This window comes from Sycon ciliatum, chromosome 10, assembly GCF_964019385.1.
Source record: "Sycon ciliatum chromosome 10, ocSycCili1.1, whole genome shotgun sequence".
Lineage (NCBI taxonomy): Eukaryota > Metazoa > Porifera > Calcarea > Leucosolenida > Sycettidae > Sycon > Sycon ciliatum.
In genome coordinates, this window is record NC_088652.1 from 1,436,551 (window position 1) to 1,460,942 (window position 24,392).

Consider the following 24,392-nt stretch of genomic DNA (forward strand, 5'->3'; position numbering starts at 1 on the left):
TTGAGCATGTCAACGACATCAGTTCAAAGGCATGGCCCAAGTGCTTCCTGGAAAGCAACACCAGATGCTCTGGGCGGCGTTGCACTTGCATACTCTTTCGATTCTGGCAGTGACACTTTCGATCGTCGCCTGCGCTTCCGAGACTGCGTCAGACGACTTACTAGCCCACAACTTGTGCATCTTCGCTACTGGAGACGACGGGGACGATTCAGCTTCAATGTCGACATCAACATCACTGAGATCCCAAAAAATGGTCAGTGTCGCTCTGCAGACCCGCCGCCGCGGACTTGCAGGCACCTGAACTGTGAACAAACCTGGGCCATGCACAGCGATCGTCTGGCCCTGTGAGCTGCTCTAGTATCACTAGATGCGGACATTGTCAGTCTCTTCTCGCCAGCTACTTGAACTAGACCGCCAAACAAGTGTTTGAACAAAATTTGAGAAGATGATTGCCACATCATGAATGAAGTGCAGAGTGAACGCGCTCCAAAAAAACATTTTTTTCTTTTCGTCATTTCCCAACTTTTTTACGAAACCCCAAAGACATGTTTTTAGCTGATCGCGGCCCATATACTCAACGCCAATGAGCCGTTTCGCATGTACTCAACGTCCATGAGCCGTTTCGCATATACTCAGTGCCCATAAGTGGTTCCGGAATTCCGCCGAGTCATTGTTATGACTTCGTTACTGCGTACACTCTATTGGAGATGTGCCAATTTCTTTCTGCCATCTATTACAAAATTTAATAATAGCTGACAGTAATGGGACACATCAGCACTGTCTGAAATCCTGCTAGTTACATTTATATACTCACCATATCAATCTTTACAATACGAGTTTCATAGTTCTCCTGGACAAGAATAATGAACAAACAAGATGAGAAGGCTTTTTGTTGGCAGTGGTGGGGATAATGATCATGATCATGATGATATTTTACTATTCCCTGGTGTAAAGTGACAACAATGGTTGGTTTTTGTTGCTCCCGGCCATTTGAGGAAAAAGAAAAATGTTTGTTTGCAAAGTCCAGATGTCCGAGTCTCCAGCAAAACGTTCCCGAACATCAGCCAAAAGCAGTTCAAGATCAAAGGAGAATTATGTATGGTCTATTGTATCGCATTCACTAAATTCGGGTGGGAAGCGGCATTGGCTTGATGCCTGCTTAAAGCCTGATCCGAATATCGAATATGGACCCGGTTCTAACCGTAGTTTACCCCATAGGAGCTGGCCGAGCTAGCATCCTTCGCTGCAATATTCAAGAAAGAAAAAAGGCGAACTTGTGTACACTATCATCTTCGGATGGAGAGTCAGTGTCGTGCAATGTTATCGCCAGGGAGTAGTACAATACCGGGAGATGACACGGGCACACATCCGGGATTACGAGCTTTGCCTCACAAAAAAAATACAAACCGCGCGAAAATTCAAATTTTTGCTCTTTTGACAGCGCTGAGAAACCTTCAAATAGTGACGAGAAGACCAGACGTATCCCTTCGTGACAAGCTGCCACTTGTTCTTTTCAGCTCGAGCCTTTTTTGGGAGCTACTCTGGTACATCGTCCACACTGCTGCCAAGTCTCGACTTCCCAAAATGGATGGAAGTGACGAATATGGAGGACGCTATCCTAGGTAAGTAACGTGATGGAATTTTCTCATCTTGACATGGTGTAACACGAACCTGAATTTCTCATTTGGACCCACTCGGACACCTCACCAAGTTGGGATATTTCGAAAGTATACCTATTTATCTACCATTCTACTTCATCTCAACGTGTTAGCTTATGTAACTCTTTGGAAAACTCATTCCGAAAATTTTGAAACTTATTTATTTGTATAGACTTGAACATAATGTTCAAGATCACTTGTTTTCAGCACTGAATGAGGCCAGGCCTGCTTGCTTTGTTGCTTTTTTAACCCCCAGAACCCGTGGACAGAAGAGGAAGAGCGACGACTTGCGTGCGGCTGCGAAGTCTGCCTGCCCAACGCCAATTGCAATTACACCCACACACATACACACACCCTCTTGTACTTGTACACCACACACGCGCGCACGTGCGCATACATAAAACTATTCATCTTTATCCTTTTGTGTTTGACATGACCACCTTTTGTTCTACTCCCTGGTGATTATTTGCATAACATGAATGGCACAGGGATGACTTGTGGCATTGTACGCTGTACACGATTCCACGGTGCCATAAAAGTAACATTGGTTATAATCATGGATTATACCATGGTACGGTACGGAGGGCCTGTTTTCAGCCAATCAGTGCTCATCTAGCATAAATCCCGCGCGGGATTGATACTAGCCAATATAAATCCCGGTGCACGGTACTTACGTTAGGGTACTGCCGCCGTACAAGTTCACTGTCTGAAAGGCAGTGAACTTGTACGGCGGCAGTACTCCAGCGCGCGGACCATTCACAACAGACACCACATGCACGTGTACACTCCACACAGAACGGCACACTGACAAGGAACAGTACACAATGGAACAGAAGAATGACCTGGAATTCGTCTACAGAGTATTCTGTTATACTGAATCTGAAGATAAAGAACGTCGAATAACCATGAAGTATCCCAAATGGGTCAGCAATGTACATTGTACTTCAAAGAGTTAAAGATCATCAACAGACTGTCTCCTTCGTAACTAAGTTTATAATACAGAGTGTACTTCAACCCGATTGGAAAATGCTAGATTGGATTGAAATGTGATACATTGATACAAAACGGGTGTATGCAAATGCATCTACTTGCAAGTAGTAAGCAAAACTGATTATAAGATGCCGCATGATAAAATCAGCACTGTACCATAATTATAGTAACACTTACTCCCAAAGAGTCCAAGCTGTAATCTACATGTAACTAGTGACGGCAGTTTGATTCAACGACAAACTCCAGCACCCCAGCAATTCAGTTGATTTCCGCACCGCTCACGAGACAAGATCATGAAGATGCTACAATATGCACTGGAACTGAAAGGAAATCTTATGCCAAACATCCACGGAGGAATCTCCTTCTGATGTTGCTCGACCATTCTTTCAATTGACAATTAATAACCATCAGAAGATGTTCATGTACTGCATGATGTACGAGATCTCCAAATAGGTTCATTGTTCTGGATATGCGTAAGGGTACCTGGCATAAGTAGGATATGACCCTCCTAGTCGGGTTATACCGTACCCTCATATAAATCCCTCCTGCTATCGCAGTCGGGATTTATATTCAGCCAGTATAACCCTCTGACTCGGGTTATATCCTCTACGTAATGATATTGTACGATTCTGATTGCGTACGCTCTTGGTGGCCATATTTCATCGTCACGCAGCTCCCCACAAAGTACAAATTGTAGTAAAAGCAATTACGTACTATTACGTATAGTAATATGCAGACACATACAACTAGTAGTCAAACAAAGTATCTATAATAAGCACACGTACTAGTAGTACATAAGCAAGCTATCTTTATCCTTTTACGCTTGGTCTGATTACCTGCATACATGACTTACACGGCATGGTTACTTGCACCAGTAACAATGTACATAATTCCACTTATCATCAACACCAGTTCCTGTTAACGCGTAACATCTCAGGCTTTGTAGCAGGGAGTAGCACAATACCATTGTACCATTGTGCTACTCCTTGCTTGACACAGACATGCGTCATAGTGACATTTGCGAATAGCTAGTTGTCTCAGCAGTATAAAATTTATTTAATTTTGTGTTTCACTCAGACGACTATAGCATCTAGATTCGGAATAGTCTTACTATCTTGAGACGGGTCAGCCATATGGGTCAGCCATACCTGAAACATGTCGTTCATTGTGACTAAAACTTGCGTCAACATTATCTATTCCCCTAGAAACGACGTGAATAACTAAAAGTAATACAAATTAAATTAAGAAGAAAAATTCACTCTTACAAGCCGCCCACGTAAATACTGGACACACTGAAGGTACCCGTGCGAAGGCCAGCTGCTACTTGATATCATTCGTAGGATTCATCCTCATCACTCAGCAAAGACTGATGGATTCCTTCCCTACATCGTCAAAACAAACTTCAAAAAGTACTGCTCGAAAACTTCTTGACAGCATTCTGGCACTCTCTTGAAGTGGTTCTATGAAAATTTTTGAAAAATGCTACGAAATGCTACGATAAAGGTACGCAAAGTACGACATTTCGTGACGTTTCCCGGGACACAGCGCTCCACAGAAAAGTGACCTGAGGCAAAGCTCGCCCGCCTAGATGTGTGCCCGTGTCACCTCCCGGTATTGTACTACTCCCTGGTTATCGCATGAGCTGATTGTTTAGTAACTGGTGGTGTTAGTGGATAGTATAGTGTAACTTGTAGTTCCTTGGTCGTTTTCACTTTTTATCAACTATTATGTTCATGTCACATGACCTTCCAAAGCAGACTGAAAAGGGTTACGCTAAATTCCACATGAGAAGATTCTAATGGAATGCCAGTGGTCACAACTGAACATTCCGCCGGTGACTACTGACAGGGAATTACAGTTGCCACAAAAAGCACTGCAGTACAAGGCACTTGGTGAGCAGTCACAGAGTGTGCACAGGTATGATGACATGTGACTGGGGTTTTGTGACTTGTAAATCATCTGGCGACTTGTTGTGTGAGGAGGGGGGCGGGGGGGGGGGGGGGAGGGCTGGCGTACTGGTCACGGGGACCGTGGTTGGCCACGGGGCCTTAACTGGTCACTGAGTCCTACGTATAATATATTTAACTACTAATTACTGATTCACACTGCAGTTACAACTAAAGGATTAACTTATGTCTCTTATCTCCCTTACCTGCATGGTTGTGCTGGATGATGCTGAAAGTGTTGTAATGACTACATACCAAAAGTTATTCACTGCGAAGGATGTGAGTATTGAGCCAGTCCCTGAGAGCAGAGTAGCACAAAATCTTAATGAGTATACCTGATCTATCATGTGTGACAAAACAACACGAAAAACAGTACATCTGCAACTGATGTGAAGAAGGATGATCTGCTGTAAGGATTATAGCGTCAGACGCCAACCCTGTTGTCCAGATATGGATGGAAACGTCGCTTTAGCATCTCACAGTTCGCCACTGCATCCCACACTCCTTTCTATCCAATGTCAGCTATCGAAGTTCGGGAAGTATTTGTCTTGTGCATTTAGCAACCGTCAGGCGAAATAGCACGTCATTGTACATTTGAGATCAGCGGGAAGAAGATGACGACGTCCACTAATTTAGTATCTGTGCACACGAATCTGCTGTGTGTGTGACTCTGTGTGTCAGCTATGATATCATCTTCTGTGGTTCCATGCCTAGCATGTACGTCTGAACCATCCTGCAAAGTTTGAATGACGTAGGTTGAGCGATCGCTCCGCGAAACATACCTTTTGAAATTCTCTTCATAGTATATCTTCCACCATTGAAATTTTGAATTTCTTCAAAAAAAGTGCTGAGAGGGGTGGCTTTCAACCTCGATATGGCTTGTTCCAGGCATGCTTTGGAGCCATCTTCTGTTGAAGTAGTGGCGGGGATCTGCCCTGCAACTACTACAACAACAAAAAATGATTCGATCTGAGAAAGGGTGAGACCGCGAATCTCGGTTGAATATTGAGTATTTCAAGCCTTTTCACGACGAAGATGGAGTTCTTTTTGGAGATGGACGTCGCGGCAAAGGACATGGTGTCCGACTTCTGGCGTCTGGTGAAGCCAGGGATCATTTGTCCAGTCAGGTCGGCAGCTTAACCGTCGGTAAGCTTGTGTTTGGATCCCGTTCTGCTCGATGTGGTAGATCACAAACAATTTGATATCTCAGCATCGTGCGTACGGTATTTTATATTCAGAAAATCCCAAAGTATCTCTGTGTGGCCGTCCTATGCCACGAGAAACTCCGATCAGGCTCCTATGTCCTCTGCCTTCATGATTGAATGTCCACTTCGTTTGAACAACGAACACAACAATCAAGGACGGCTTTGCAATGAAAATACAGCTATACTGGAGCTGAAAAAAAAGAAGAAAAAAACGTGCTCAGGATGAGACTCGAGTACACGCATACTCTCCCAGCAGGTGAAACGCAAATTTTTGTGAAAAATGCGTGTCGCCGACTGACCAGTAATTTCGCCTGACGTTTCAAATGTGACGTTAGATGTCCAAACTGATTTTGTTGGCTGTCACTCGGCTTCTACTTTACACGCATCTTTGTCAGCACGTCAGTATACTTTGTGACGTGTAAGTTTTTAGCGCCACCTATTCTGTGTACCTCTCCTTCTCCTTGAGATTGACTTAACACCTGTAATAGTTGTGACGGTAGGGATCATAACACCACTGGTCTTGACGATTTAATTCGTGTTTTTTTGTCACACATGATAGTTCGTTGACTGTACACGCATTCCGCCAAAATATTCTATAAAACAATATCATTGAGTTCAACCCATTTCATTCAACATCTACCTCTCCTCTGATGAGTTTCCAACGCCATAATGGAACGAAACAAGGCTTGTGAGGAGCAACTGCTAGCTGCTGTGGAGTGTGACTGGTGCAGTGCTTGTGCTGGTGTCTGCAAGCGTCGTCTGGTCTCGTCTGATCTCGTCTGGTCAAAAGAAAAATCTACCACTAACGTTATATGCAATGGTGTTAATTAATAGTCTCATTACCATCCAGTAATGTTTAGCATTCTTTGTTGCCGTGTGACATAGCTTGTGCTCTCATCCTTGTTTCACATTCGTTACCCTCATTGCATCTTACCTACTCTGTCCCTTCACAGTTGGAAATGTTTGATTTGAGCTTCGTAGATAGGTTTGAACTAGGGGTTAGGTCATTGAATGCCTCAGAACACCCTGTCAGTTCAGTGCCTTGTTGTCACACTCGCTTACTGTATAATGATGTGGTTACTTTGGGTTTTTTTGGGGTTTTTTAAACAATGCAACACAATTACGGTTACTTTGGTGGACAATTTGTCATGACTCACGACATTTTGTCCTTCTCCTTTTTATCCAATGTATGATGTTTTGAGAGTTCAACACAAAACAAGCCAATGCCTTGAGAGACCCAGAGGACGCGCATGACCTTCTTTGATCATGCCTGGAGACACGGATACTATTTTTTGCAGTAGTTTGTACAAGTCGAACAAGGGGAATCACCAAGTGTTGACCATTTCCAAAGTTCGGAGAACTCAGCAAGCCTTGTAAAGAATCTCTTACAGTATTGGAGGTGGTGAAGAAAATTGCTTGCTACCAACACAGGAGCTCGCAAAACAGGAGCTCGCACTTTTCGTGCACTCCGCATATCAGTCATGAGTCAATGCAGAGACAAGTCATGATGGCGAGTGACAGTGTAGGAAACGACCAGCTCTCTTGAATCGAATGTTGCCGCCGTGCTGCCCACGTGGCTCTGAAATGAACGACGTCGGAGCTCGTCATCTCTTCAGCAGCATCGTCAGATGAACCGCCTTCACGACATACTTTCGTGCTCAGAAAATAAAACTAAGATCCTCGTGTAAGAAGTCAAAAAGGTGAAAGCTAGCGTGAAAAGAATACGAATATTGACTATCCGAATATTCTTTCTGTTAACGAACGAACGGATATTCATTCGTTTACGACTGCGAATGCGGCCGGTTTTCTGCGAGATTCGACCTTCGGTGAAGATTATCCGTTTTGAGAAATGCTCGTTTTTTGCCAGGATATATTGTGTGCCACATTGGCACGCAAAGCACGCTGATCTTGTCACTTGTCACCTCTTGAGATTGACAATGGATACTGAATGGTGATTTATTATTCAGGAGGCCAGCGGGCTTCTGCCTGACTATGCTCTTCTGCTCAATACTCACGACGAGGAATTTTACGCCACTGGGATCACGCGAGATGTCGTGCCTGAGCTGGGTCAAGATTCAGACGATGATCAAACAACCGATCACTCTGTGGTATTCTCCTTCTGTACGACACACCCATCTGTGGCGAAGTTCACAAGGCAATCGTGCACCGTACATCGGAACAGCTAGCTACTGGCTTGGTCAACCAGCCCACAGGCTTGACTTTGTTTTTGACGACGAATGTACAAGTGCAAGTCAAGTCCGGCGTGAAGTCACTCGGTACTTCAGGACAATATCGGGCACCTTCTTTTCAGGTTTTCACCCACTTCCAATCAAACCTCAGAAACAAGCTCCAGGGGGCTCTTGACCGCCTCTACCTGTGGGGAGAATCGTGGTGCATCCGCTTCGAGCCACAGAAATCGCAGCAACTGGTGATCAGCACGAGATCAGAAACCCCAGCGCTGGACCCGGACTCTGATGATCTACACCTAGTAGTGAAACCGGTCAGCCAAAAGTAAACTTTAAAAGAATGTCACACTTGTTTGTGCAGTTTGTGTCGGGGGTATCACTTCATTAAGAAAAAAGAAGGACTCTGATGATCTACACCTAGTAGTGAAACCGGTCAGCCAAAAGTAAACTTTAAAAGAATGTCACACTTGTTTGTGCAGTTTGTGTCGGGGGTATCACTTCATTAAGAAAGTTGTCATTCCGCAACAACCTCCGCACTGTTGCAGTCTGTGCAAGCAAACGACTGTGCTTTCTCCGACGAGCTGCCCACGGCCTGCCTCGGGCCGGCCGCCTGGCTATGTACAAAGGCTTCATACGGGCAGTCCTGGAGTATGCCCCATTGGTCTGGATGGGTGCCTGCCAGACCCATCTCGATCAGCTAGATCGAGTCCAGAGGAGCGCTCTGGACATCATCGGCCCAGGCATCCTCCTGGACTCCCTCAGTCTGCGCCGCTCGGTTGATGGCATCACGCACCTGTACAAGCTACGCTCCACTGATGGCTCAGCACAACTTGCCGCAATGCTTCCACCTCCGGAACCGCCACGGCCTCACCCCAAGACTATACGACAGCTCGACGCCAGCCACCACCCTGCCTACCTGAAGCTTGACCTCCCACACAGTGCCCCTAACCACATCCGCCGGTCATTTCCCTTCTGCCTCGTGGAAGTGTGGAACAGCCTTCCAGCAGATATGCCCACCAACATCCAGGATAAGAAAATGCAGGCGTTCAAACCGAATGTTCACAGGCATTTGCGCCACAAGCACTGGCTTTGGGCAATGGACAACAACTAGTGCCACTGATAATTCTCCCTCTCGCTCTCCCTCTGTCTCTCTCTGTCTGTGTGTGTGTGTGTGTCTCTCTCTCGCTGTATCTCTCTCTCTGTCTCTCTCGGTCTCTGTCTGTCTCTCTCTCTGTCTCTCTCGGTCTCTATCTGTCTCTCTCTGTCTCTCTCTGTCTCTCTCTGTCTCTCTCTGTCTCTCTCTGTCTCTCTCTGTCTCTCTCTGTCTCTCTCTGTCTCTCTCTGTCTCTCTCTGTCTCTCTCTGTCTCTCTCTGTCTCTCTCTGTCTCTCTCTGTCTCTCTCTGTCTCTGTCTCTCTCTCTCTGTCTGTCTGTCTCGGTCTGTCTCTCTGTCTCTCTCTGTCTCTCTCTGTCTCTCTCTCTGTCTCTCTCTGTCTCTGTCTCTCTCTCTGTCTCTCTCTGTCTCTCTCTGTCTCTCTGTCTCTCTGTCTCTCTGTCTCTCTCTCTCTCTCTCTCTCTCTCTCTCTCTCTCTCTCTCTCTCTCTCTCTCTCTCTACCTGTCTTTATAAATCTCTCTCTCTCTCTCTCTCTTTCTCTCTCTAAGACTTTCAGGGACCTACGTAAGCTGAAGCATGATCAACCTATATTATTTGCTTTTGTTATTTTTTGATCTTCTCTTTCCCATTTCTGTTGCATTTTTCAGATGCTCTCATAAGTCTATCATTCATAGTATACCCCCTTGGCCCGCACAGTCCATGTTGATTCCGAGACCGGAATGGTGGGAGGAGTGCACTGCACCTGACCAGCACAGCTCTTGTAGCACCTACTACTCCTGTTCTTGTCTTTGCATGTTGTCTTTGTCTCTTTTATTACCCCTATCGCTTTGTAGGGATGTGGAAATAGTATTGAACGCTGACGGTGAGCACTTTGCAACAGCCTAGTTGCTTTGCCTTCGAAATTTGATACAGTGTTATGCACCTGGTATCATACATACACACGGAAATGATCCCAGCCCTCTGTCACACCCCACACCACACATGCACATACCAATATAGACCATTATTGTGAATTGCACTCTTGTATCCGCCTAATAGTACTACAGTGAGCGGCACAACATGGGAGCGCAAATCATGCGAAACGTGAATCATAAGCTTCTCTCTCTGCCTGGACATTATGAACATTAAGTCAAACACACAACAAAGTCACTCACATCTTTGCCAATTGAAGGTATTTGCTTGGTGGATCTGTTTGAAAATGCGTTGTCTCTCGTCTTCTGGCAACTCTATAATGCTTGGGTGAGTAAGTGCATTGTATCGAGCGATATTGACGGATTTATTACTGGGTAAGCCAGCCACAGCTCCAAACAGGCCATCTGAAAAAAAAGAAGAAAAAAACAGCTTTAATTCTCCACTCGGGAGATATTCCGTTAAACTCTGTTAAGCTGTTTAAATGAGTTATGACAAACTGTCCACCAATGTAACCAGGTCATATACAATCAGCTAGTGGGACAACATGGCACAAAACTAACAAGGAATACTGAGACTCGGATGGAGAGCCATGGCTTAATTTACAAGAAAGAAAAGGACCAACTACAAGTTACGCTATAATGTGGACTAACACCACCAGTTACTGACGTTCTACAACTAACTGGCTAACAGCTCTAGCACATCTTGGATGCGCACTCCAACAGCCTTCCAACTTGGAAAGTTCTAAGTTATAGAAATGACATAAGGAGGGGAAGGTGAGCGCAACCAAGATAAGCATGAGCTGAAAGTCTCAGCTGTGAAGGACGGTGGCGGATGTTCATGCATGTCGATAACGATACTGGCAAGACCATTGGACAATACGGTCAAACCACGATTCAAGGACGCAAAGCAACATCCCACACAACGTGTGTGGCTCAAAAGATGCGAAGATCAAAACATGAAAGGGGACGCTATGCAAACAAGAATCATGTAAAACCGAACACCTCAGTGAAACAGTACTGTACTTACACTATAACAGTAATGGCCAATAAGCAGCAATAGCAAGCAGCAGTTTCACACGACGATCGTTTCGCCGGGTAGATAAGGACAGCTCATCAGGTGTGCAGGAATGGACTCGGATGGAGAGCCAAGGTATAATTTATAAGAAAGAAAAAGGACCAAGGAACTACAAGTATCTCTACAATGTCCACTAACACCACCAGTTAGTAAACAATCAGCTCGTGCGATAACATTGCACGACACTGACCGACGGTACTGACATTCTACAACTAACTGGCTAACAGCTCTAGCACATCTAGGATGTGCACTCCAGTTAGTTGTAGAACGTCAGTATCGTCGGTCAGTGTCGTGCAATATTATCGCATAAGCTGATTGTTTAGTAACTGGTGGTGTTAGTGGACATTATAGCGTAACTTGTACTTCCTTCGTCCTTTTTCTTTCTTATAAATTCTGAGACATTCAACGTCCTGACACCAAGCTACAACCCGGAAGGCTCAGGTTAGGAAATGTCCTAAGATCGACTGGAATGCAAACCGAAGATGAGCATGAGCTTTGTCCCACAGCAACAAGGTCAAAGAATATGTAGACAGTGAAGTATGTCAACTGCTAGTCAGTACAGGACACCTGAATAGCGTTCCCGTTCCACGTTTCCTTGAAAGATACAGATTAGAGTATTTTCACACAATGCCTGTTACGCACGTCACTTGTACACTATCGGCTGGGCTACTATAAGAGAATCTCGTATGGAGCATGATGTGATATGATGCTCATGTCTTATCACGTGACTATTACGTCATATATTTTGCCTGTGTATTACGTCACAACCAGCATGCGCCATCTTGGACTAGTCGCCTGAAGTGCATGCTTGGCTTGACCTGGTTGTCTGTTCTTACCTGTCTTCTTCACACTTGTATCTAATTGTATTCTTCCAAACCTCAACCTGTGTCCTTGAGTGTTTGTGCATGACTGTGAAGGTAGACATCACATGGCACAGTGAACATATTCTACCTGTTTTGTTGCTGCCGGTTTTTCGTACCCTGTGTTTGCACCTCGTTGTGTTACGCGCAGGCCGGAATTTTCAAATTTGCATTTTGTTCGTGTCGAACCTGTTTCGAAATGTCGGACGGCGATGGCCAAGCCGAACTCTCTGGAGTCGCTGCTCTCACTAAGTTAGTCGCAGCGCAGATGCAAGCTGCCTAGGCCAGAGAACAACAATTGTCCAAACTGTTTCAAGACACTTTGAAAAGTCTCCAACAGCAACAACAACAGCCCACGGGTTTAGCCCCAACGTCTACACGCTCGACACTCACATCCGCACCAACACCAAAGCCGCTGTCTGTGGATCGTCCAATGTTGCTTTCTACTGCGTCTTTGGCTGATTTCGCCACATGGGAAGAAGCCTGGGACGACTATTCAGCGTGCCAGCAACTTGCTTCCCATGGCTTGAACACCAGAGTGAGCGCCCTTCGTCAAGCGTTTGACGAGGACCTCCGCCGCTTTCTCCGCGAGGGTATCATCCCCATCGGTGCAAACGACGATGTTCATGTTATCATCGCCGCAGTCAAAAAGTATTTGCGACGTTTACATAATCCTTTGTTGGACAGACTAGCATTTTACAATCGTAAGCAGTCCAGAGCTGAGCCGTTTGACGCGTTTTACACCTCCCTGAGAGAGTCGTATAATGCATGTGATTTTCCGGACTTATCACTATGCACTACATGTTCGGGCCAAATATGCGGAGTGTGCAAGTCCATCCTACAAAAAGTCACACATGATGTACTGCGTGACCGCATTGTCGTCGGAATATCCAACGAGGAAACCCGACACAAGTTGCTTGCCACACCAGACCTGACCCTGGATGCAGCCATCAAACTTTGCCGTGCGGAGGAAGCAGCGTCTGACACCTCCCACAACATTCCTGGGCAGGCGGCGCATGTCAACGCCGCACGGAAGTCCGCGTACCAGCAGCAGAAGCGACAGTCTGCCGCTAACTCCTTTAATAAGTCCTCTGCTGCTCCGAAAGCACCAGTTAAATGTCCAAACTGTGGTCGTTCCCCGCACACCAAGTCTGCATGTCCAGCCATTGGGAAATTGTGCAACGGATGCAAAGTTGCTGGCCATTTCCAATCAATGTGCCCGAAACGCAAGAAGCAAACTCAGATTGGCATGTTGAAGGTCCGGCGCACGCAGGAGTCCGGCTCCGACACTGTTCGACTTGCAACAAAGTTATGCACGGAACCACAGCCAGTGCAGCTTCAATGGATCCCGGACACTGGGAGTGACATCGATGCAATTGGCATCCGGCAACTTTCCCTGCTCGGCGGATTCGTTGAGAATCTCGACAGTGACTTTGACGACGTCCGGACAGCGAGTGGCGACAAGCTCGTAACTGTCGGCAAGATTTGTGTCACTCTCCAGGTCAATGACCAATCACATGACAGCGTGCTCCATGTTTTTGACGGTCTTGACGACGCACTGCTGTCACGTTCCTCATTGAGAGCGCTAAACTTCTTGCCGCCTGGCTGGCCCCAGCAAGTCGCACGTGTGAGCGCTCCTCGTACGCCCAGCCCGACAGACCTCGTGAAAATCCGATCACAATTGCTAGAGGAGTTTTCCGACGTATTTGACGACAGTACTCTCAAACCAATGTCTGGGCCCCCGATGGACATCGTTCTTGAACCCGATGCCAAGCCTCACCGTGTGTACACTGCCCACCCGATCGCCTATGCTTACCGCGAGAAGGTCAAAGCTCAGCTGGATGACATGGTCTCTGAAGGCATCGTTGAAACTGTGTCCGACCCGTCTGATTGGTGCCACCCAATAGTCATTGTTGACAAGAAGGGCTCAACTGAGAAGCGGCTGACTGTCGACCTGCAGACACTGAACCGCCAAGTCAAACGGCCAACACACCCTATGCGCAACGCCCGCGAATGTCTCTCTGCCATGGGTCCTGCCACGTATTTCACCACCCTTGACGCAAGTCATGGCTATTGGCAAATCCCATTGACTGAGGACGCCAAAGCCCTAACCACGTTCATCACCCCATGGGGCCGATACAGATTCTGCCGCAACCCGCAAGGCCTGGTGTCGGCCGGTGATGAATTCAACCGTCGGACTGACTCTGCATTCGATGGCTTGCAGAACTTCTTCAAAATCGTTGACGATGGTCTCGTTCACAATGTAAGCTTCGATGACCACCTCGTCCACGTCCGTGCAGTCTTGCAGAGAGCCCGTGCTCATGGTATTACTCTCAGCGCCAAGAAGTTCACCTTTGCTGCCAGCACTGTTGAATTCTGTGGCTTCACCGTGTCCTCTGACGGCTACACTGTGGACCCCGCCAAGACGTCAGCCATTCAGAACTTCAGCACACCCAGCAATCGCACCGACTTGCGTTCCTTTCTCGGCCTGGTCAACCAGTGCAGCGTCTTCACGCCACGACTCGCGGAGCTGGCGGCACCTCTATGACCGCTCCTGAAGACATCCAATGAGTTTGTCTGGGACTCCGTCCACACTGCAGCATTCGATGCTACAAAGGCAGAACTCGTCTCCCCATCTGTGCTATCGTTCTTTCAGCACGGCAATGCACTCCGGCTTGAGACAGACGCTTCAGTCCTGAACGGCCTCGGGTACGCACTTTGGCAACTCCAAGACGACAAGTGGCGCCTGCTTCAATGTGGCAGTCGCTTTCTCTCGGACGCTGAAACACGCTACGCAGTCAACGAGCTTGAGCTGCTAGCAGCTGTATGGGCCGTACACAAGTGTTCCCTGTTCTTGTCCGGTGCACCGTTTGAGCTCTGTACTGATCATCGCCCATTAATCCCGATCCTGAACTCGTATTCTCTTGACCAGATCGAGAACCCCCGATTGCAGCGTTTAACACTGAAGCTGCGCCCGTACCAGTTCGTTGCCAAATGGCGCAAAGGCACCGACAATGCCTTTGCCGACGCTCTCTCTCTGCATCCAGTTGACACGCCTCACAGTGATGAAGAATTTGGCGAGAATCCAGCCCTCAGTGCGCCCGCTGTTCGCGCGTGCCTACGTCAAGATGATGACGGCCATAGCGTCGATCTCCACTTCAGCGAGCTACTAGAAGCTGCGCGAGCTGACCCTGATTATCAAGCACTCGTGCACGCCGTTCGTCATGGTTTCCCGACCAATTCGGCTAATGCCGACCCTGCTGTCAAGCCGTACTTGACAGTCCGTGAGCACCTCTCTGTGGACAGTGATCTCGTCCTTAAGGGCCAACATGTTGTCGTTCCTCGTGCCCTACGTTCTCGTGTCCTCCAGGACCTGCATGCAGCACACCAAGGTCTCACCCGTGCTCAAGGTCGTGCCCGCCAAATTGTGTTCTGGCCGAACATCTCTAACGACATCGCTAACACAGTCCGCAGTTGTGAGATGTGCCGGCTGCATGCCCCATCCCAATGCAAGGAGCCCATCCGTGTTACCGAAGATCGTCGCCCCACTCTCCCATTCGAGTCCGTTAGTGCTGACCTCTTCTCATGTCAAGGGTGGGAGTTCCTCGTCTATGCAGATCGCCACACTGAAGCAGTGGCGCCATACAGAAAGATAGGAATGAGGCAGCATTTATAAAAGAGACGAATACATTCGGGGGACAAGTGGGAGCAGTGAGACATCAGGCAACCTACAGATTTGCTAACTTTGTTGCATACAAAATCTACGTGAGAATTCCAGGACAATTGCGAGTCAAATACAACACCCAAATGCCTGTGCGTATCTACAATGTTAATATTACTTGGTCCGCGTCAGCAATATTGTCGCTTATCTTTTGACAATTTGAACTTAGACTTTGGACATCAACGCGTGCACTTGAAGTGATAAAACTTGGTACGATGGACGGTAAAGGCCGATTCACAATACAACTTTCTGCGACGCGACATGCGACTTGCGACACATGCGACGAGCTGCGACAGCGACACACGGTTCACAATATTCTTCATGTTTGCGACATCCTCATGCACAAGTAGTACTATGCACATGCACTGCACGTGCACCCAGGGTCGAAACTGTACTCCATTTGTGTATGTCGCGTGTCGCATGTCGCAAAAGTTGAACTTTCTTCAACTTCTGCGACAGGTGCATTGCGACAGCTCGCGACAGCTTGCGACAGCTCGCGACAGGCAGTTTCTTGTCGCAACTGTCGCAAATCGAGTGTCGCGTCAGAAAGTTGTATTGTGAATCGGGCTTTAGGCATAGAATGACAACTAGCTATGAGGAATTTATTGTCCGAGGAAGGGTTCATACTTTTTTCGGTCCTCCTCGTCGCTGCTCTTGGCGCTGGTGACAAATATTTTTTTCTTGGGATCGACTCTCTTGCTTTTGCAAGCTCATCTCTCTTCCCCTCCGCTGCCTGGCTATTTTCTAAAGAGAAGTCGATCATGACAGCCGCCTTCTCTCTAGAACTTCGCGAGGGCAGCACGACAGCCTGTATGGTTCAAATCAGACGCCGTTCTTTGCCAGATTTTATTTTGAACGACGACGACGACGCGTACAGTACTTGCAAATCTCCACGACGCACTAGATAGTCCGAGCGTTGAGCTGGAGGTAAGGGAGCTGTGATTTCAGCTTGACGAGCGATTCATGAGGTGAGTGTTTGTGCATGACTGTGAAGGTAGACATCACAGAGCACAACGTTTAACACTTGAACAAGAAAAATCTATCGTTGCTCTAGAAATATTGCTGGTGTGCTATTTCTTCTCTCATCTCATACTTCCTCCGCGTCATTAAAATTGTCGCTTCGCACATCGCAATGTTTGTGATGTGCTCGTCTTAGTCAGACTGTCGGAATCACTGTTTTCTGTGGTCGAACATTGCTGCGACCTTTCCTGCGCAATGTCTACTTGTGACTGAAGCCGTTGTGCTCTCGGAGCTCTCTTCTGCACCAAACAAATTCATCGCACTCCTCACCATTCCGCCCCAGAGCGCGAATCGTTTTTCTGGAGTTCATGCCATCCCACATCGCTCGCGTGGGCATTTATCAAGATTGAAAAGTTCGGGTATAAGAATCTCTCCTGAATTCGAAATGCTGAAGTTGACGATGGCAAGAACAAAGTGTTCTCGGATTCCGAAAAAAATCACTACGTGTGGCGCATGTTGCTGTGAAGGTAGCAGGTCTGAAAACACCAGCAAAATCAGCGAAGAGCTTGCCAAGGAAAGAAGATACGGAACCGCTGGAAAGTCGTTACAGTGGACTTGAAAAATGCTAGTTTGCCATCATCACCTGCCACCTGGAGGCATGGATCGCTTGAAAATGAAGTTTCTTGACCTGAATTTGAACGCGCGGCTTCTTCAACGTATTGTTGAATGCTGAAGTGCCTGGCTCAAACTCTGATGAAGACGTCGACCTTAGCTGCAAGTGCAGCGAAGCAGAGGCCACAAACTAAAGCTTGGTGGGTCGACAATGCTCTGACTCGATTTTTAGCTGATTTCTTTGCCCTTCGAGTGGACAAAATTTTAAAACTCGCTCTGGGAAGTAACAAATTTTAATGACGCGGAGGAAGTACAAAAGATGCAAGAGACGGGCGTGTGATGGCAGGGTCGCTAAGCTCTGCGTACATGTAGCGGAGAAGTTTTGCAAATCGTTAAACTTTACATTTGTCACACTTTTGACTCCTTCATTATAATTACCGTATGACTCCTTCATTATAATCATTGCAAACCTGTGTACGAAGCTTCAGAATGGAATCAATGTTGTTCATAAATGGATGTTGTCATGGCGTCTGAAACCCAATATCTTGAAAACAGAAATAGTCTCTCCCTCAACTAGACCACCCTCCCACACTTACCCTTCCCGGACTTGATTCGGCTATTACTTGGTCCGCGTCAGCAATATTGTCGCTTATCTTTTGACAATTTGAACTTAGACTTTGGACATCAACGCGTGCACTTGAAGTGATAAAACTTGGTACGATGGAAGGTAAGGCATAGAATGACAACTAGCTATGAGGAATTTATTGTCCAAGGAAAGGTTCATACTTTTTTCGGTCCTCCTCGTCGCTGCTCTTGGCGCTGGTAACAAATATTTTTTCTTGGGATCGACTCTCTTGCTTTTGCAAGCTCATCTCTCTTCCCCTCCGCTGCCTGGCTATTTTCTAAAGAGAAGTCGATCATGACAGCCGCCTTCTCTCTAGGACTTCGCGAGGGCAGCACGACAGCCTGTATGGTTCAAATCAGACGCCGTTCTTTGCCAGATTTTATTTTGAACGACGACGACGACCCGTACAGTACTTGCAAATCTCCACGACGCACTAGATAGTCCGAGCGTTGAGCTGGAGGTAAGGGAGCTGTGATTTCAGCTTGACGAGCGATTCATGAGGTGAGTGTTTGTGCATGACTGTGAAGGTAGACATCACAGAGCACAACGTTTAACACTTGAACAAGAAAAATCTATCCGGATACAGGGGTCGACCTATAACCGGGTTCGAAAAATTACGGTAATTATTACTTGTTCCCCCCCCCCTCCCCCCCCCCAAAAAAAGTTGCTCGCCTTATCTATCCAAGGCGAGCACAATACGGGTTTTTTTCAATATCTTGCCATACCGCAATCGGATTCAATACGCACTACAAATGAAAGCTGTTCGGACCACAGCTTTAGTTTCCCTTCATCAGAGACAATGGCACATGCAATGGGGAATTGAGACAATTCGCTATTTTTGTAGTAATAGTATTCATCGTAGAGCGCTCCTTTCTTCTGTAGCTGACCGCTAAAGACCTGTGCCTGGCGTCACACAGGTCTATGCATGCCCGGACTGTCACGCAACAGAGGGAAATCCTAGGCTTTATGCAAAAATACTATGAATCTATGATTGCCGCCCAAGTGCGGAAGTGAAAATTTGCAACGGTACGTAAAATACCTTGCGAGTGCCGTAACTCCACTATTGGACCTCGGATCGACTTCCGATTTGTTGGAGCCGACAGCTGAGATCTTTCTAATGCGAATAGTTCTTTCGATTACTCGATTCCGTTCAGGGAAAGCCGAGTTACGAAATATTGAGTGTTTTCAGAACTTCATAGTGATGCGGATGCGCTCGAAATTCTCAAGGCGCGCGACGAAAAATGCGCCCTAAAAGAAGGTACGCTTTCCAACGGCCAGTGGCTTTTCGTTGGTGCAGTTTGTATCCCACCCTCCCACCCCTGACTTCTGGGTGTGTGTTTATCGATATATCGTATTTGTTTTTCTTATTGGCCACGTGGCTGTTGCAGTTACGACTGCTTTTCTATTTTAGTTAAAAAACGTAGGGGTGGTGTGTGCGTCGTGGGCCATTGTATGGTTATAATTATACAGCTTCAGATTGTATGGCTACTGACAGGCTACTGGGAATGCGGTCCAGCACAACATTTTTGCTGACGCAAAAAGTTGTGGGGAAATCCCAAAATCGGTGCGATTTTGCCTGAGCCCAAATGTTCAAGTTAGTTACCCACAAAGACACCATGCACCAGCTTTCCAACTCTCTTTGGCCGTTGGAAAGCGTACCTTCTTTTAGGGCGCATTTTTCGTCGCGCGCCTTGAGAATTTCGAGCGCATCCGCATCACTATGAACTGCTCTCCCACCACTCTCCTTGAGAGGATAGCGAGAGTGATTGTTCACTCTCCTGGATTTTTCTTACACGAAGGTCAGCAACCGGGATTCGACTTATCATTGAACCGGGAACTATCAGAATCTTACAAAAAATGACCTGCCCTGCATGCATGAGTGCACCATGTGTACACATGATTTGTTGATGTGTTTGTAGCAGGGCGTGGTTGGTAGTGCTTCGATGGGTAAAAACTTTAAAACGCAGAATTGAGACCTCCGGATACAGGGGTCGACCTATAACCGGGGTCGAAAAAATACGGTAATTATATATATAAATAATTACTCAATCTGCGGACAGAACTGTTTCGTCCTTTGTGGACTCGTCAGCGCAGCACAGAGGAAATGAGGCCAAACCTGATAGCAATGGAAATAAAAATTTCCAATCAGGCCCGAACGTACCTTGCCAGAGTGCTCAAACTGACAAGTCAGTGAGCTCTGCATAAAGCAAACAGCAAAGGCACTACCCCACGCAAGAGTGCTCAACTGCTACAAGAGCAGGAAATAATTACCGTATTTTTTCGACCCCGGTTATAGGTCGACCCCTGTATCCGGATAGATTTTTCTTGTTCAAGTGTCAAGTAAAGTCGGCGGAATAGCGCGAGCTCCGGTGTGGGGAGCAAACCCTTTCTTACAAATTATCGCCGAAGTCGCAACCACTACTTCGTACTGTTGTGCCCAGCGCGGGCTTGCGACTAGTTGGTTTGGAGGTGACAGCGTTGCGAATGACCGAGGGTCCTCGACGTCTGTCTCACCGTCCAGGAGCGACACTGACTCACGCTGCTATCTGGTGTTCACGAGGTGTTTGTCGCGCTGGAAACGGAGCGTCTCTGTAAGTTTGTATCCCTGGTGATGTTTGTGCCTGGAGAGCACTATAGCACTATATAAGTGGTGCTCTTCAGGCACAATCTTCCTCAGCCTACTCAAGCTCAACTGATGAGGGGTGAATTCCCCGAAACACTGTGTATTGAGCAGGGAGTGGTGCTTTCTTGCAGGTTTGCCGAGTCGAAGGTTCGATGGACTTCTCGTGTGCTCTGGATGGCAGTCGTGAGTCAGTCAAGTGTCAAGTAAAGTCGGCGGAATAGCGCGAGCTCCGGTGTGGGGAGCAAACCCTTTCTTAGAGATATAATAATATCAATAATAAAGCCATTGCCGAGCCACCGTGCTCACAGCAGAGACTTCTGTGTGTGTTATTGTTGTGAAGTGGACCACAAAGACAATAAGGAGAGCGAAGGCGCGCGAGAGCAATCTCTCTCCTTTTACCAGATGGTCTGCGGTTGTAAGTCGACCCCCACCCTTTCTCCTTCTTTGTTTAGTCGTAAAAGGTCGACTCACAACCGGAAAAATACGGTATGAGCCGAGCCAAGCAAAAAGGTGGCTTGGGCATAATTTTTGGAAATTTCTTTTTTCATGCCAAAGTGATGTCTACCTATCCAATTTCCATCAAGGCAATTTTGGTGCCCATCTGAAATGTATTATGTGCCATAAATAGGCATACATTGCACACATGGCACAGTATGCCTGATATCAGTGAAACTAATGATAATAACTCCAAAAAAACATGGGACACCAAGTGGAGACAAAGCTTAGCAGGTGTGGAAGCAATACAAGAAGAACGAGCACTTAGGTTCTAATTTGAAGATCTAAGAAAGAAGAAATGTTTGATCTATGTATCTCATGTCATTTCATCACACAACACGAATTTTCATGTACTTCACTGGTGTTGTGAGTCGGTGACTATATTTTTACTGGGTTGGGAAACGTGGTATCTGACCAAGACAGTCCGTCATACTCTCTCCGATCACCTACGCCAGCATGAATTAATCCTTTCATGTAGCTGGTAGTGTTGTGCTAGAGATCGAGCTCCATTGGTCCCTTGCACGTAGGTCTAGCAGACTGCACATGGCTAAAAGGCGGCACTGATTCTTTGTCGGTTCTAGTCCATGTCATTTTCCTTCCCAGGTGTAGGTAGTGGTAGAAGGCACCACGGGACGATATGTTAGCAGGTAGAGTCAATGCATCGCTTCGTCGTGTGGCACTATTGGCCTTGAAATGAGGAGATTTTGGAATACAGTACGCCACGTCATGAACATTTGAAGGTAGCCGAAACAAAGTGAAGCATCGCAGCAACAGCCAACTCACTAGGCAGCTTGTCAGAATGATAGTCGGACGGCTTGTTGACGTCTCCCCATAGCTATACTAGCCGCTCTAGTCGTGGCCACGATGAGAAACACAGCCACTATGAATGAGCGAGTCTTCCTCGTAAAGTAGGGTTGGGCGCACACGGAAATAGAGTGTCATCCTGCTCACCTCCACATTCTCTAGAACGCTCCATTACGATCTCTGGCAGCGCCGAGAAATCCCCACAACGCTGAACACTGAAGAAATGTAGCTCATAAATAACGAGGCCTCTTTCTTCTTCTCCACTTGCCAACTATTTACTTCAAAGGGTGCTCGAAAGTGAATATTTTGTAGAGGTAGAATTTTGCCGATTGTGACGTTTTGGTGATTTTCTCGATTTGTTGGCAAAACGCTAAGCCACTTTTTAGCTTGGCGTGGCTCATATGCACAGGGTCGTTAATAGAAACCATGTATGAGGTCATGTATGAGGTCATGTATGAGGTCATGTATGAGAACCAGTGCCAAGGGACGGATTGACAGGGAAATTACATCGCCACTCCAAGTCTGTTATTTTTTGCTTATTATGAGATGCATTTGTGAACAACCCTACAGAGATAACGGGGATGGGAAGGATAGATAGCCGTTCACATACAGGAGGCAACTTGAGGGGTGATTCTCCCGGAGCAGCCACTCATACGGAGTTATTCCACACCCGAGCTACGAAGTCAGTGCACTTCAATACGAACAGTCTTGCCAAAGGATAACAGCAAATGAGTAATAAAAGCGAAGGATTTCCTACTCACATCTGATGTCGTAATTATACTGGGCCCGGTATTGCTCATAACTGAATACTGGATGTGGAATTAAACCCACGCGAGTAGGATCACTACTAAAAAACCCTGTAGTCAAGACTTTGTCAGGCAATTGTTGAATGCTGGTACTCTGCATAGTTGTGACCTGGTGTGCAGAATAAGAATTGGTTGGATCAGTACACAGGATACGCATAAGAACATTCAAGTTTGAAAACCTTGAAGTGGCATGTAGTGGTTTGTGCAAGCCAGTTCTATACAAGGAAAATGAAGCATGTGATTGCAGTAAGATTGTTTTCGTAACTGAGACTGGGAGCAGGTAGAGAAAGGCAGTTACAACACTAGTTTGCCTCAATTCACAGTTCTCACCTTAGATTTTGCCTCACCTCTGGGCTATCCACCCTACTCGTTCCATTAGAACCCTCTCTTGGATAGTGTCTGGCCTCTAATACTGCATCTGCCTCTAACAGTAAATGAAAGATGAAGCCCTTTCTTTAGGGGTGAAACAACTGAGGTGACAAGGCGACTGGCCAGTCGATAAAGTGGAATCAATAGAAGGTAAACCCTTATCAGCTCGAAGATATGTTTAGAAACATACTTGCACACAAATACAGTTCTGTCGACGGATTGAGTATTTCACTTCTGCTCTAGTCATGAGCTGTACAGTGATACTGTTTTCTCAGTATTGTCAAGATTAGGCCACCCTTTCTTTTTTCGTTGTTTAACGTCCGCGCCCGCGTACCTTTTTGCCTCCGACCGGGAAAAAAAACAAGAAAGTAGTAGTACCAATAATATGCGAAGTTGTAAATACATGATTGTGTAGTTTCACAGTGTGCCGATCATGACCTTAAACTTATAATCTTGCCTCCCGGGCATGCCTTTGTCTTGTGTTCTTTTTCTTTTTTTGTTGGCTTTTAAATATCGTGCGGTGTGTGTCCTAGTAAAAATCCAGATGTAATGAATTCATGACATGCTAACTCCATGCTATGTACCTGTATTGTTGGATTCATCAGGCATGTGCTCCAATGTACCATCAAAGAGTGTTGTTCCATGCCTGCAAGTGCCGTTAGACCCAGAAATATTGTATATATCACATGCTTTACTGGTCAAAATGTTTGATTGGGGTTTCCAGTTTTTGGAATGGGCTTTTGTTTTTTTCCGCCCTCCCGCGTACCTTTTCGCGAAAAAAAGGACGTTAAACAATGAATTAACAAAGGGCGGCCTTAGTGGTAATTGCATTTGCCTGTTGAGCTTTGTGTATGGAGAATGCTGAGCTCTGTGTACAAAAATAATGTGTGGTTGTTGCAATTGTTTAGTGTTACTGCTCGTAGAGGCGACAACAATGTTACATAGTTCGCTCACTTCGTTCGTGTAATTTATACTTCCTCCACGTCACTAAAATTGGTGCTTCGCACATCTTGTTTGTGACTTGCTCATGTCAGTCAGCCAGACTGTCGGAATCACTGTTTTCTGTTTTTGAACATTGGTGGGACCCTTCTTGCGCAGTGTATACTTGTTACTGAAGCCGTGGTGGTCTCGGAACTCTCTTCCGCATCAAACAAATTCATGGCACTCCACACCATTTCGCCCCAGAACACGTATCTTTTTTCTGGTGTTCTTGCCTGCCCACATTTGTCACTAGTCTTGGGCATTTATCAAGACTGCAAGCTCAGGTATAAGAACCCTCTTATCTCTCCTGAATTCAAAATGCTGAAGTTGACGATGGCAGTGTGGTAGATTTGGTGTCACGTGTTTGTTTCGTCTTGGTCGCTGTGGACACGCGTCATTGGTTGGTGGTGTTGTGCGCATGCGCGAAACTGTGTGAGCTAGTATTTGGTCT

The 24,392-nt window shown here is 46.5% G+C and overlaps 2 protein-coding genes across 2 annotated transcripts in view; one reads left to right on the forward strand and one right to left on the reverse strand.

Annotated features, from left to right (window-relative positions):
* LOC135825908 (fibrillin-1-like) overlaps window positions 1-24,392 on the reverse strand; it is a 289,285-nt gene that overhangs the window by 257,723 nt on the left and 7,170 nt on the right. The window lies entirely within an intron of this gene.
* On the forward strand, window positions 12,379-15,621 carry LOC135826211 (uncharacterized). Its single transcript, XM_065338842.1, has 2 exons — window positions 12,379-14,436; window positions 14,602-15,621. The coding sequence occupies exons 1-2, from the start codon at window positions 12,379-12,381 to the stop codon at window positions 15,619-15,621; spliced, it is 3,078 nt and encodes a 1,025-aa protein (XP_065194914.1).

Excerpts from the sequence above, each read along its gene's own strand:
- LOC135826211 (XM_065338842.1), top strand. The coding sequence starts at position 12,379 with ATGTTGCTTTCTACTGCGTCTTTGGCTGATTTCGCCACATGGGAAGAA. Across the intron at positions 14,437-14,601 it reads TGCGTTCCTTTCTCGGCCTG|CACGGCAATGCACTCCGGCT; the intron begins GTCAACCAGTGC and ends TCGTTCTTTCAG.